This window comes from Oncorhynchus masou, chromosome 1 (genome assembly GCF_036934945.1).
Source record: "Oncorhynchus masou masou isolate Uvic2021 chromosome 1, UVic_Omas_1.1, whole genome shotgun sequence".
Classification (NCBI taxonomy): Eukaryota; Metazoa; Chordata; class Actinopteri; order Salmoniformes; family Salmonidae; genus Oncorhynchus; species Oncorhynchus masou.
In genome coordinates, this window is record NC_088212.1 from 66,870,297 (window position 1) to 66,884,724 (window position 14,428).

The 14,428-nt window shown below is 43.8% G+C and overlaps 1 protein-coding gene across 9 annotated transcripts in view; it reads right to left on the minus strand.

Annotated features, from left to right (window-relative positions):
- The window catches only part of LOC135548550 (transcriptional enhancer factor TEF-1-like), a 53,420-nt gene that overhangs the window by 21,163 nt on the left and 17,829 nt on the right, over window positions 1-14,428 (minus strand). For all 9 annotated transcript variants that reach the window (XM_064978293.1, XM_064978302.1, XM_064978341.1 and 6 more), the window contains one exon: window positions 13,404-13,656. In XM_064978293.1, coding sequence (XP_064834365.1) covers window positions 13,404-13,605 — 202 coding nt within the window. In that variant the 5' untranslated portion in view covers window positions 13,606-13,656. The remainder of the gene's footprint in view (window positions 1-13,403; window positions 13,657-14,428) is intronic.

The following is a 14,428-nucleotide window of genomic DNA, read 5'->3' on the forward strand; positions in this document are numbered from 1 at the left end:
CCCCCCCCCCCCCCCCCATTTAAAGCCTGGGGCCCTAAGAAAGACTTCAAGGCCAATGTCGGCATGTCGACGATCACACACACTCAGGACATTTTTAGGGTCACAATAGTTTACCCCACCCCCCACGATGACACACACACACGTCCCACCCATCCATCCCTCCTAGCTTTTACAAACGGAACGTTTAAGCCTATATATCTAAGCCTATATATCTAAGCCTATATATCTAAGCCTATATATCTAAGCCTATATATTTAAGCCTATATATCTTCCAGAGCGGCTGTCTGTGTGTGCGTGTGTCCATCTGCCTCCTGCTGAGAGGGCACGGTCACACGCAAACACACGTATACACATCCTCTACATCCTACTCACTCACTGATAATCCATCGCATGGTGCCATGCTGCTGAGTTAGAGGAAACAAGGATTAATAAAGACCATATGTTCGTTTTTTTGTGAAAATAGTTTTCAAGAACGTTCTGAATTATTTGAAGTGAAACATACTGAGGGATTCTGATTGTCATCTGCAGTCTGTACATTCATTGTAGCCTCCACCCAAAATTCCACAATCCATGATTTGACTATTTGATTTGTAGAGCCTGCTGTGTGCCTGTGTAAATGTAGGACAGGCTCCTTAATGTCTCTGGGAGAGAGAAATAGAACCTCAGTGGCTGTTTGCTTTCAGCTCTGACCTCGGCCCCAACACTCAACATGGGTATTTCTCATTCATACAGCCACAGACCACAACAAGTCTGTGCTCATTTGAAACAGAAAATGAACAAAGTAACCCAATCCATGAGGGCACTTATGTAACACTGAAGAAGAAATGTGAAGAGCTAATGAATTTGGTTTAAAAAGTCATTAAGTAATGTGTCCCCTCTTCAGGACTTCTCAAACAGGCCGGTGGGGCAGACAGAAACCACAAAGATTCATATCACCCATTTACAAAACATGAATGTCCTCAAATAACTCACTAAACTCACATATGGGTTTACACGAACAGATGATGTTTTTAAGATTATGTTTACATAATATCACGTTTAATATAAAAAATGATGTATAAAATGAGCTCCACAAACAAAAAGACGTAATCCAGTCCACTTTCAAAGACATAGATATAATGACGTTCCCAATCTCTTACATAACCTTTTAGCATACAATGTGAAATGATAGAAAGTAACATTCAAATGTAATGACATGATTGTCATTTTAGAAACAGGGGCCTACTATTACTCAAATACATTTACAGTATTTCTCTAAAATCGATGTGCTAGTAATCTGTTGCAGACGAATACGTTGCAAAACTACCATAAACCTATATTTTTAATATTTCCGTCTAAAATGTATTTATCTACGAGAAGATAAGATCTTATGAGAAGATATGAGATATGAGAAGATATAAGTTCTTATGAGAAGATAAGATCTTATATTTATTGAAGTATAATCACATTTTCTCTTAGATACACTGATTTCAAGAGATTCATCGATCCCATTTCTGCAGTTTGTTAATTTGATGTTTCTAATGTAAGGACTTTGCTGATTGATTGAGAAAATAGAAGCAGTTCCTTCTGACGATCAGGGCTACAAAGGGTGAGCTCTTCTATGGAACGGCTAGGCTATATTTGTGGTCTTAAGAAAACAAAGAACAAACAGAGCAGCAGACCCCAAACTTGAGTAACGTTTCTCATTCAGTCGTCGAGCCGTCCAACAATATCCACTACTTAATCATTGTCATGTGATATAACTGTTGTTCCACAGTGAGTAACAGCATGGAATGCAACCAGGATCTACAAGCATTCAGTGGTAATAGACCATCACTTTCACCCTCAGAAAGTGGCCAGCTGAATGGGCTTTTGCCAAGTTCTTGCGACTCCTGATACACATCCATAATTCAACCCAGTGGAGATCGGCGCACACACACACACACACACACACTCAAAGGCACTGTGTTTAGTCTTCCGGCCTGATTAATGGATAAAAAGTCTCATTCGGTGGCTGGAAATCTGACTGCGGATCAATTCATTTCTCCGTATAATATCTTTGTATGTAATTAATACCTCTTTAGAAATCTATTTATTTCTGCCAACACCAAAAAGAAATCAATACTTCACTTTAACTGACCATAAAGTGGGTTAAAAGCTCAGTGAGTGGTTGAGGTAATGAGTCAGGTTAATCGTGAGAGGCTAAAGGTGGGGTATTTCTTTCTCCAGCTAACAGGACATCAGATATCAACAGGTTACTGACCCGGGTCTTCATGGAGACACAGAGAGGATTACACCAGCTAACCTCTGCTAAATGTTGACTGTGTTTCGGATAGGGGCGAGGAGTTAGGGGCGCCACCCATCACTCAGAGGCCCTGGCCGGCTCTACGTCCTCTCTCCCTGGCCTGTACTGCTCAGGCGAGCCTGCGGCTGAGGCCTACTCCCCCCTCTCAGAGCAATACATGCGCTCACCGGGGAACAATTAACGCAGCCAGCACTAGTCTGAATCACTCTATCAATTAGGAGCCACTGAGTATATCATCACATACACTACTGCAGAGGCAGACCTGGCCGTTGGGTCGGGGTGTGTCTTTTTAGGAGTTGTGGGGGAGGAGGAGAGAGAGAAGGTGGGAGGGATTAAATAAACAACCAGGGAGTCGGGCTACAGTCAGACTGGCTGCTGGACTAATCTGTGAGGGCGACGGTAATTAGCAGTCCCCTGAGGAACTTGTAGCGGAGCGCGGCCGATGTGTGAACATGACGCTGGCTGGCAGGCAGGGAGGCACCCCCACCCGCCTCCTCACAGGGTTAAATCAATATTTTCAATCTCTCAGGATCAATCCGGCATCTGAACACAAAGAAAAACCTGTTAGCGGCGACCAATATGTGTAAATGAAAAGCCCAACTTTGTGGCCCTGATGTGGTCTGCCTCTCCTTCTCCTGTGTGCTTCTCTTTAACTCACACAGGCTGAAAGTAAAAACCTTATCTCTCAAAGTTGTGAGGGAATTCTATCCTTTTCCAACAGAGAAATCGCACACAATCTTCTCTGTCAAGGCTGTAACAGTCTGACAGCTCCAATCAGTCTAGAAGAGATAGCTGCCTGTGATACAGACCAAACACGATAGTAAATGATAGTAAACGTGCCCAATGTGATCATTTCTCTGCTGTTGAGATATGAATATAGAAGTCTTCTAAGTGCAGCTCCTTTGTCTGCTTCTCTGCGATAAACACTGCAGTATTGGCAAGGCTAGCTTATCTCCTACCTGTTCTTCATGATCCTCTTCACAAACAGACTTACAGTTTGTACATTTGAGAATCCTATGGGCTGGGCTTTACCTTGGTCATACAATCACAGGCTTCAACATCTGCTGCCAACATTAAATGGCAGGCTTTAGGAGCACTGGTTGAAAAATATAGAGATACAGTACAGATTCCATTCTTACGGATTCCATTCTAGACAATCTGAACCCTCTCTTCCTAAAATTATCTGCCGCCATTGTTGCAACCCCTATTACCAGTCTGTTCAACCTCTCTTTCGTATCGTCTGAAATTCCTAAAGATTGGAAAGCGGCCACAGTCATCCCCCTCTTCAAAGGGGGAGACACTCTAGACCCAAACAGACCTATATCTATATCTATACCTATATCCATCCTGCCCTGCCTTCCTAAAGTCTTCGAAAGCCAAGTGAACAAACAGATCACCGACCATTTAGAATCCCACCGTACCTTCTCCGCTATTCAATCTGGTTTCCGAGCTGGTCACGGTTGCAACTCAGCCACGCTCAAGGTCCTAAACGATATCATAACTGCCATTGATAAAAGACAGTACTGTGCAGCCGTCTTCATTGACTGTCAATCACCGCATTCTTATCGGCAGACTCAACAGCTTTGGTTTCTCTAATGACTGTCTCGCCTGGTTCACTAACTACTTCTCAGATAGAGTTCAATGTGTCAAATCGGAGGGCCTGTTGTCTGGACCTCTAGCAGTCTCTATTGGGGTGCCACGGGTTCAATTCTCGGGCCGACTCTTTTCTATGTATATATCAATGATTTCGCTCTTGCTTGCGCGGGTGATTCTTTGAACCACCTCTATGCAGACGACACCATTCTATATACGTCTGGCCCTTCTTTGGACACTGTTTTAACAAACCTCCAAACCTTCTATTGTGTTAAGAGGTTCAATGCCATACAACACTCTGTCCATGGCCTCCAACTGCTCTTAAATGCTAGTAAAATGAAATGCATGCTCTTCAACCGATCGCTGCCCGCCCGACTAGCATCACTACTCTGGACGGTTCTGACTTAGAATATAAATACCTAGGTGTCTGGCTAGACTGTAAACTCTCCTTCCAGACTCATATTAAGCATCTCCAATCTAAAATTAAATCTAGAATCGCCTTCTTATTTTGCAACAAAGCCTCCTTCACTCATGCTGCCAAACATACCCTCGTAAAACGGACTATCCTACCGATCCTTGACTTCCACGATGTCATTTACAAAATAGCCTCCAACACTCTACTCAGTAAATTGGATGCAGTCTATCACAGTGCCATCCGTTTTGTCACCAAAGCCCCATATACTACCCACCACTGCGACCTGTATGCTCTCGTTGGCTGGTCCTCACTACATATTCGTCGCCAAACCCACTGGCTCCGGGTCATCTATAAGTCTTTGATAGGTAAAGCTCCACCTTATCTCATCTAACTGGTCACCATAGCAACACCCACCCGTAGCAAGCGCTCCAGCAGGTATATTTCACTGGTCATCCCCAAAGCCAACACCTCCTTTGGCCGTCTTTCCTTCCAGTTCTCTGCTGCCAATGACTGGAACGAATTGCAAAAATCACTGAAGTTGGAGACTTATAACTCCCTCACTAACTTTAAGCGTAAGCTGTCAGAGCAGCTTACCGATCGCTGCAGCTGTACACAGCCCATCTGTAAATAGCCTATCCAACCAACTAACTACCTCAGCCGCATATTTGATTTTGTTTTTCAGCTCTTTTGCACACCAGTATTTCTACTTGCACATCCTCATTTGCACATCTGTCACTCCAGTGTAAATACCTAAATTGGCCTATTAGTTGCCTTACCAACTTACTTCATTTGCACACACTGTATACATGTATGTATGTATGTTTTACTTGCTATATTGTATTTACTTCGCCACCATGGCCTTTTTTTTACCTTTACCTCCCTTATCTCACCTCATTTGCTCACATCGTATATAGACTTGTTTATACTGTATTATTGACTGTATGTTTGTTTTACTCCATGTGTAACTCTGTGTCGTTGTATGTGTCGAACTGCTTTGCTTTATCTTGACCAGGTCGCAATTGTAAATGAGAACTTGTTCTCAACTTGCCTACCTGGTTAAATAAAGGTGAAATAAATAAAAAATAATTTAAAAAAATACAGATTTTTCTATTGTGTTATTGACTGTACATTTGTTTATTCCATGTGTAACTGTGTTGTTTTTGTCGCACTGCTTTGCTTTATCTTGGCCAGGTCGCAGTTGTAAATGAGAACTTGTTCTCAACAGCCTATCTGGTTAAATAAAGGTGAAATAAATAAATGTATTACACAATTGATTACACAGAATGGTTTTATCATTGTAGAATGGTTGGTCTCATCAGTAGAATGGGTTTCATATATATACAATGGTGCCATCATCAGTGTTAAACTGATGCTGTACATGAATGGAGAGCATAAGACACTGTATCTTTAAGAAGTCCAGAGTTCCAGCATTTTACTCAAACAAAAGCAGCCAATTGGGAGCGTGCAACCTGAAACCAGCCCAGCTCTATAGAGACTCACACAGGCTTCCCTGCTGGGACACACCCCATAAAGTCCCTGACACACACAGGCAGCAGAATATTCCCTACTAACCTAACCCTGCTCTCACATGCAAACCTTTCCTGATAAAACATTGAGCAAACCTCACTATGGTCAAATCACAACTGAGCACTCTGTAACCCTCTCTCTTCCCTGCATGTCAGGAATTACATGGCACCTTAAGAAAGCGCTCTTTCTTCTCTTGTTAGAACAGGATGGAACTTGAAAACACGATAGTGTCCCTTACATGGGAAAAACAAACATTGTATTTTGTACAATCATTTAAGGATAAAAACAGCCTCAGTGTTGATCATTTTAGGACAGAGGTCCATGCTTGTTGTGTGTACGCTTGTGCGTGTGTGTGTGTGTGTGTGTGTGTGTGTGTGTGTGTGTGTTTAGCCTACATGCATGTGTGTGTGTATGTTTAGCCTACATGCATGTGTGTGTGTGTATGTTTAGCCTACATGCATGTATGTGTGTCTGCTTTGTCTGTGTATAAATGTGTCTGGGTTCTCACAGTCTCTAAGAAAGCCATCTGAGATTCCATGGTACATTCCATTCTGATGAGGAGCCTGTGTCTGGACATTGATAAACCAACTGAGGTCCTGACCTACAAAAGACAAACTGAGACTGCAGTTCATACCAGCCACTGTATGCTGATGGATTTACATAATATACCGAAAAGTCCCTAAATGCCACTAAACAAATCCAGCGGAAAGAATTTACAAGGATTTTCCTTCATCCAACCCTGACATATGGATACACCAAAAGCATCCTCAATATTCAAAAACGTTGCACACAATCTCAAATCAAATCAAATCTCCGTTCCTATTGCTCCGTCTGCGAGCAAGCCATCTCTTTAGCACTATTTAAGCGCCTGCCAATAGCATCCCGTCACCCACTGGTCAACAAATAACAACAACAATAGTCCAGGGCCCATTGTTCTGGCTGAGCAGCCAAGCGTGGTGCAATTCCCCAACAGCCTGAGGCTGGTTAACGCAGCAGGCAGGCAGGCAGGCAGACAGACAGGCAGGCAGGCAGGAGACAGGAATCTAAGACAAGTGCCAACATGCCATGCCTGGTCACACCTCACACACAGGGTCACTTCAATATCAACACAGGTCGACACTGGGGTCTACATGCTGGGGAGACCCCTACTAAAAATAACAGTACTGATCATCTAAAAAGCTGAGAATCTAGATTAAAATCCCTTCTAATGTAAATTGATTACATTACGATTACATAAGTGATATGGAATCCAGTTGTAAATATAACCAGACCTGTTTCTATCACCTGTACTCCTACTCTTCGAGCTGGGCCTATTGAACAAACACACGTCTCTCTCTTCATTGCCACGGGCACAAAACAACAACAGGTGCAGGCAAGCAGCAGCAGGATTGTCAGCGTTGAGCTTGGTTTAAAGTGACAGCACAAAGAGCACATATAAAAGGTACCCTCCTCGAATTTTAGAGGCTGAAATGTCATGTGAGTCTCATTATACTGCAACAGTCTCCCTTTGAAAATCCGACAGAATTTTAAGGAGCAGACAATTGGAAGCATTGTCCCTGAGAATAAACGAAATATACTGTAGTGAGTGGGACAGGGCGGACGACAAACAAACAGAGAGACGGGCAGATAGAAGCAGAAACATCTTCACTGACTGACCCAGAATGACTACATAACTTTGGTGTGTCAACCTATGAACTCATGACCTTTACATCCTTTACATTATTCAACACAACCCCCTGCTAGTCTCACAATGCCAACATCCAGCCCGTCCAGACTGAACTCAGATTACACTTCAAGGGTTCCTCTTATCAGGAGAAAAATATAATATAATTGGAATTTTTCCTTCATGTGTGTAAAAACACAGCAGTGCTCCATTGCCACAATGGCTCAGGAACAAAGAGGGGATTATTGTGGAGGTGTCTGATGCCTCTCCGTCCTGAAGTTCCGCACACTCCAATCTGTGTGAATGCAGGTGACTCAGGGAGCCTGAGCTGATCCCAGAATTCCTCATTATCCGCCCAGCGGGGGATCTCAGGTCCGCTCGTTGTCTCTGGAAGCACTGCAGGGCCGGCGAAGCGGGCCCCAGAGGAGCACAGAGCTGGGCCATCGGGGGTGAGCCAGGTCTGCTCATTATGCCTAACTCATCCTTGGCATCCCTGCAAACCAAGTGCCACTTAGTGCCCGTAGGAGAGGCATGGGTCGGCCCACTGATGAGATGACAGAGCACACAGCAAAGCAGTAATGGGAAAGCTTTGTTTCAAAAGACAAGGAGGATCAAGACATACGTGGACTGTGTGTGGACTGATAGTGTCGCCAATCTCCAGAATCGCATGTAAAGCCCTGTCTTACCTGTACCTTAGTCATCAAGCTGAAATGACAGAAAGCAGTAAACATTTTCCACCTCTAAACTCAACAGATAGAGTGTAGTGATTGGCCAGGCTCAGATAGGGCCCAATCAGACAGCCTCCAAGAGCAGAGCACAGATGGTCGTTTCACACATCATAATCATTACTGTTGCCACGGCTTCACTGCTCCAACACAAACATATTGTGATATTTAGGCTGGTTTATGAAAGCTGTGCCAGTGCTTTATCTACATTGATGTAAAGTGGAATATTTTGCTGCGGTATGTAACACACACACCAGAGTTAAACAGCTCTGCAATGGAACACATGAATTATATACAGCCATCCTTTGAAAGTGATGAGCGTAAAATAGAAGAAATGTGACTATAGGCAACACCTGGGAAAATTGAATGAATTCAGATTTTCTTTGGCAGCAGTAAAATGGGAAAGATTCACTCACTTGTATTGCAAGGCTAGCGCGTAAATGCAAATACACAGTGAATACATTCATAATGTGGGGCATGTCATTTCATGCGTCAACCCCATTTCTGGGCTGAGTTAAATAGAGGCTTGCACAGCAGGTGAATTATGTAAGTAAGCAGCAGTGTTGGGGGCTTGGGGCCACAGCCACTTTCTCACTGTGCTTTTCATGATCCTCTCATCAGCCAGCCCAGGGCCAGGCTCTGCCTACCATGCAGCTGTGCTGTTGTTCACCCCAGTCACAATTAACCTCTGAGACTGGGCACGGTGCCAGCCCCGATGAGACTCAGGGCACCAGAAAGCTCTTCAGGTAAACACCGCCACGATAGGCTAAGAAGCCGAAATTAGACATTGTTTTGAACCATGAGGCAGTTGCTATAGAGACTGTTGCTAATTAACTGCACTCGGCCCGGGGGCACCAAAGGGCTTAAGGGCACTCAGGACGGTTCCTCTTGTGATGAGCTTTATGCACGGTACCCAAGTACTATCCCCAGGGTCTCTCATCACCAAAATACCTGTGTCTCCACCCCCCACCTGTCACAGATGCCATGAGAGGGGCGGTGGTGGTCTGTCTGTCTGTCCATCAGGACCAAACCCTGTGGACCAGGATTACAAAGCTGTGTGAGGGGAGATGCTCTATGGTTGGCAGGGCCCGGCTCGCCCTCTTAAAACACAAATCACTGTGGTGTTTCAGACCAATCAATGCCCTCCATCAGCACTGAGGACCACTTCATGGCTTTCTCATCATCTCTGGTGGCATTCTGAAGTGATGCCCTGCGAGCTAGAGCACCTCACTAATGGAAATCTGTAGCATGCAGGGAGAAACAGACACATATCTAACATCATAAACAAAACGCTTCAGTTTTTCTCGGGGAAATGCAACAGGTCGGAATGTCTAAATATGAGGCTCTTGCTGGTAAATCTGCTTTGTCGGGGGCTAACTCTAGAGATATCCCCTTTGTTCTCTGTTTTTTAAAGAATGACACCGGCATCATACAGATATCCCAACAATTCATGATTGGTGAGAAAGGAAGGAAGGTGTGAGATTCCTGAGGGAGATGGAAGAGGCTGTGTTGTGAGATTCCTCTTGTCTCTCCAGTCAGACACAGTGTCTCCTGTGAGACAACATTGCCTCATTGAGAGCTGCATCTCTCCACAGTTTACAACACCACTGACTACATCCATAGCAGACTACCCTCTAAAAAATGGGCATTCTTCCAATAATAATACTAATACAATTTCAATGTTTGATAATTATTACATTTTTGTGCAAATAGTATTTCTTAATAAAACAATAACATTTGAGTTAAACTATTTTGGTAAAATTGCTTGAAGGTAAGATGTTTGATATTTCTTACTATTTCCTTAATTACACAGTCATAATATGTAAACAAACACTATACCCATGTTTTTAAAAATAAAAACAGTCCCAATAAAAAGGCAGCCTATTTTCCATACCGGGCAGTGCTACAGTCCTCTTAATGGCTCAGTGAGTATGAGTGGGGTCACAGTTCACGCTATGATGGGTTTGGCACTAGGACCCAGCAACAGCTGCAGGGTTGAACAGAACAGCTAGCCTTGCCCCCAGAAAAAAGCCCACAAACACACTGAGACCAGTTCCAATCTGCTCCACTCCCTGCCCTCCCGCCTCAAAGTCCCACCAAACTTTGTGTTAGTTAGGCACTGAAAGACCACGTCCCCCCTCCTCCCTAGCCCCCTGAAAAAAACAAAAACAAATCTTCCTCTACACACTATCTTTCAAAAGCTCTTTCACACAGCTGAACACTGGCTCTCGACCCAGTCTGTTTCCAAGGCACAACAAACAACCTTGTATAGAGCTTTCATGTGCAGCATGTAAGCTTGTTGTCTTCACATCTTTGGATCCGTTGTCCATTGTGCTGCAGAAAAGCAATTGAATTGTGCAGCATGAAAATTAAGAGAGAGTGTTACACACATAATACACTGTCCATTAACACATCCCTTGATAAACTTCAGTGGTACTTGAAGCATTATTTCAATACAAGGATCATCCCACTAGATTTACACACCTACGCATGTTGCCTCCAGAACAGCCTGACTTCTTTGGGGCATGATGTGCTGTGGTGTTCAATTGTTGCTCAATCGGACATGCTACCTGTCCCAGACCTGTTGTTTTCAACTCTCTAGAGACAGCAGGAGCGGTAGAGATACTCCTAATGATCGGCTATGAAAAGCCCACTGACATTTACTCCTGAGGTGCTGACTTGCTTCACCCTCGACAACTACTGTGATTATTATTATTTGACCATGCTGGTCATTTATGAACATTTGAACATCTTGGCCATGTTCTGTTATAATCTCCACCCGGCACAGCCAGAAGAGGACTGGCCAACCCACATAGCCTGGTTCCTCTCTAGGTTTCTTCCTAGGTTTTGGCCTTTCTAGGGAGTTTTTCCTAGCCACCGTGCTTCTCCACCTGCATTGCTTGCTGTTTGGGGTTTTAGGCTGGGTTTCTGTACAGCACTTTGAGATATCAGCTGATGTAAGAATGGCTATATAAATACATTTGATTTGATTTGTTATCAAGGGACCTTGAAAACATTCCCGACACCAGTACACCACTACCACCAGCCTGTACTGTTGACACAAGGCAAATTCGCTTCGGTCACTTGTTTTGCACATTCTAATGTTCAATCGGACAGTAACTGAATGCCTTGATGCCAGTCTGCCTGCTATATAGAGCAAGCCACGGCCAAGTGACTCTGTCTGTAGGAGTGAACCATTTCCATGAACAACGTACCTAATAAACTGGCCACTGAGTGTATATTTCAGTCAATATTTCACTGTGATGGGCTGACATCTCTGGCTCAGGGCACAGTGAAAGGCCAGTCCGGGGACACAGTGGATTATGCTGGTGAGTACAGTGGGGCAAAAAACGTATTTAGTCAGCCACCAATTGTGCAAGTTCTCCCACTTAAAAAGATGAGAGAGGCCTGTCATTTTCATGATAGGTACACTTCAACTATGACAGACAAAATGAGAAATAAAATCCAGAAAACCTAGTGAAGACTTACAGAAAACGTTTGACCTCTGTCATTGCCAACAAAGGGTATATAACAAAGTATTGAGATATTAGGGCGGCAGGGTAGACTAGTGGTTAGAGCGTGTGACTAGTAACCAGAAGGTTGTGAGTTCAAACCCCCGAGCTGACAAGGTACAAATCTGTCGTTCTGCCCCTGAACAGGCAGTTAACCCACTGTTCCTAGGCCGTCATTGAAAATAAGAATTTGTTCTTAACTGACTTGCCTGGTTAAGTAAAGGTAAAAAATAAATTGACCAAATACTTAATTTGCAAATAAATTCATTAAAAATCCTACAATGTGATTTTCTGGAATTTTATTTCTCATTTTGTCTGTCATAGTTGAAGTGTACCTATGATGAAAATTACAGGCCTCTCTCATCTTTTTAAGTGGGAGAACTTGCACAATTGGTGGCTGACGATATACTTTTTTGCCCCACTGTGTGCAAGCGGATACCCAGCACATCAAGCATGGTTGACCTCCGCTCAATCCCCCTGATCCCAGGCAGGTCAAGGTACATTCAATACCACCAATAACACAACCACTGACGGAATAGCTGTAGACACCACTCTGTATGGCACTTCCCTTTCCACAGCACTGGAAACAAACAAAGCAGAAGACAATGGATTTTTATGAAAATGAATAACCTTGAATCGATTATTATCATATTCTTTATGCATTAGCAGAGCCAGCAAAGGCCTATCAATTCTCCCAAGGTTTGCATTTGACACAAAACGTGCTGTTTTATGTTAAATGCTGTTTTGTGGAATTTGAAATGGTAGAAGTGCCTGAGCTATATAACTTGTCTGATGGTGGCCATTTGATCTCTTATCGGAGAGAAGAATGCATCCAACCAAAAATGAGACTGGCGTGTCCAGTCTGCACTAGTGAGTCTTGTCCTTGGCGTTAATCATTTAAAACATGCAGGGCAAACCTATTTGTTATGCTCAGAATGGCACTCCCATTCTGCTTGTGGGAGAGAGGAGGTGGTGCTGAGGTGGTGAGCTAGTTGGTTGTGTGGTCTGAAGCCTCTTTGTACCGGCAGCTGAGGGTGCTTCGCTGCAACTCCTAGACTTTACATTTGGTTTGGCCAGAGGGGTCACATGACAGCTGCAAACTAACACCCCGAGGGGCTTTCTGCTTTCACTTGACACTGACAGGCTGTGAGAGAGTCCAACACTGCAGAAAGAAAATATTCCCTCTTTCCATGACATCACCCAGCCAGGAATGGGGTTGGTGGCAGCCACAGCTGGTGGCAGCCACAGCACCATCTGCCCCTGCCTAATAGTTAATGCTGCTTTACTTATAGACTCCTACTTCTCCAGAGAAGGGACATGAATGTATGGCTACCGCCAAGGAGCCCTTAACAGCTTGCAAGTCCCACAAATGAATTCCTGATTGACATTTTCACTCCCAGTCTATTGTTTTACTTGTACGGTCCCTTTATTAACACTGAATCTCTCCGAAAATCTTCCTCAGTCACTTTGGGCACTTTTTAAGCTCCCATACCAAGATTATTTGAGTGTGAAATGATGATATGCAATTGGTTTTAAAAGTGAAATGTTGTGACTGCCATCTTAAAAAATCTACGTAAAAAAATACTATATATATATATATATATATATATATATAATTACAAAGGAGGGTATCGTCGCTCTTCCTCCCATGTACCAACCAACATCCCTGACCCCATGTACTCACCGTACATCTTTCCCTCGTCAGATAGAATGATCTTCCTGCGCCCACAGGGGGGATAGATGGCCAGCGCCTCCTGAAAGCTCTGCTCGATGTCGGGGCTCCACACCCCCTCGGCGTCATTGTCAAGGGGCTTGTCTGCCGAGTCGCTCATCCTCTCCATGTCCTCGGCAGGGCTCTCACTGCCGCTCCAGCTGCTGGGGTCCATGGTGGTGCTTGGGATCTCCAAGCCGAAGCCTGGAGCACTGTAGAGAGAGATCTGGAATTCCCAAATAAACAAACACAAACTATCCGTCACTCTCCACAGCACAGGCATCTGCCTCCAAGGCAACAACACACTGCTCATGGCCACTGGTCAATAGTGTGGTGAGCCAAACAGGAGAGGATTCTTGGCCTGGCTATCTACCTATGATGTTAGAATTAGGATGACTGTGGTACAGTTTTACTAGATGCCATGGAAGGGACTGAAATGTTCCTTCATGCTAGTTTTTGTCCGAAATTTTAAATGGTACTCTTGAAAATACTTCATGTTATCTCCCATTTAAAACAAATGATGTGATGGAGGTCAAGTGCAGGGACTTCATCACAGGATCCATTTTTAGCTTGTTGTAGTAGAATCCCCTCCTTTATTTTCCAAAATAGATAAGCAGGCAAATAAAAAATACAAGACTGCAGACTTAAAATATCTAATGAGAACATAACCCTAAAACACATCCAGCGCACCTGGCATCTCCTGCACAGGAGCAGTTGAAGCCTTTTAATACCAGCTGTCAGGACTGTCAAATAGACTCTTAAATCTGGATGAAATTCATGTAGGACAACTGTAGAATGTTTATGAGGCAAAAAGAAATAGAGAAGCCCACTCAAGAAAGGACACAACCATATCTGTACCACTTTAAATTTCAAATGGAAAAAAATATCCCCTGTCTTCTTTGTTCAAGGAAAGAGTCTGTTTTCCACATTGTGAATTCCCTTGACAGAAAATTCCACTGTGAGATTCCTCAATTTTCTTTGCATGTATGCTGTGTAAA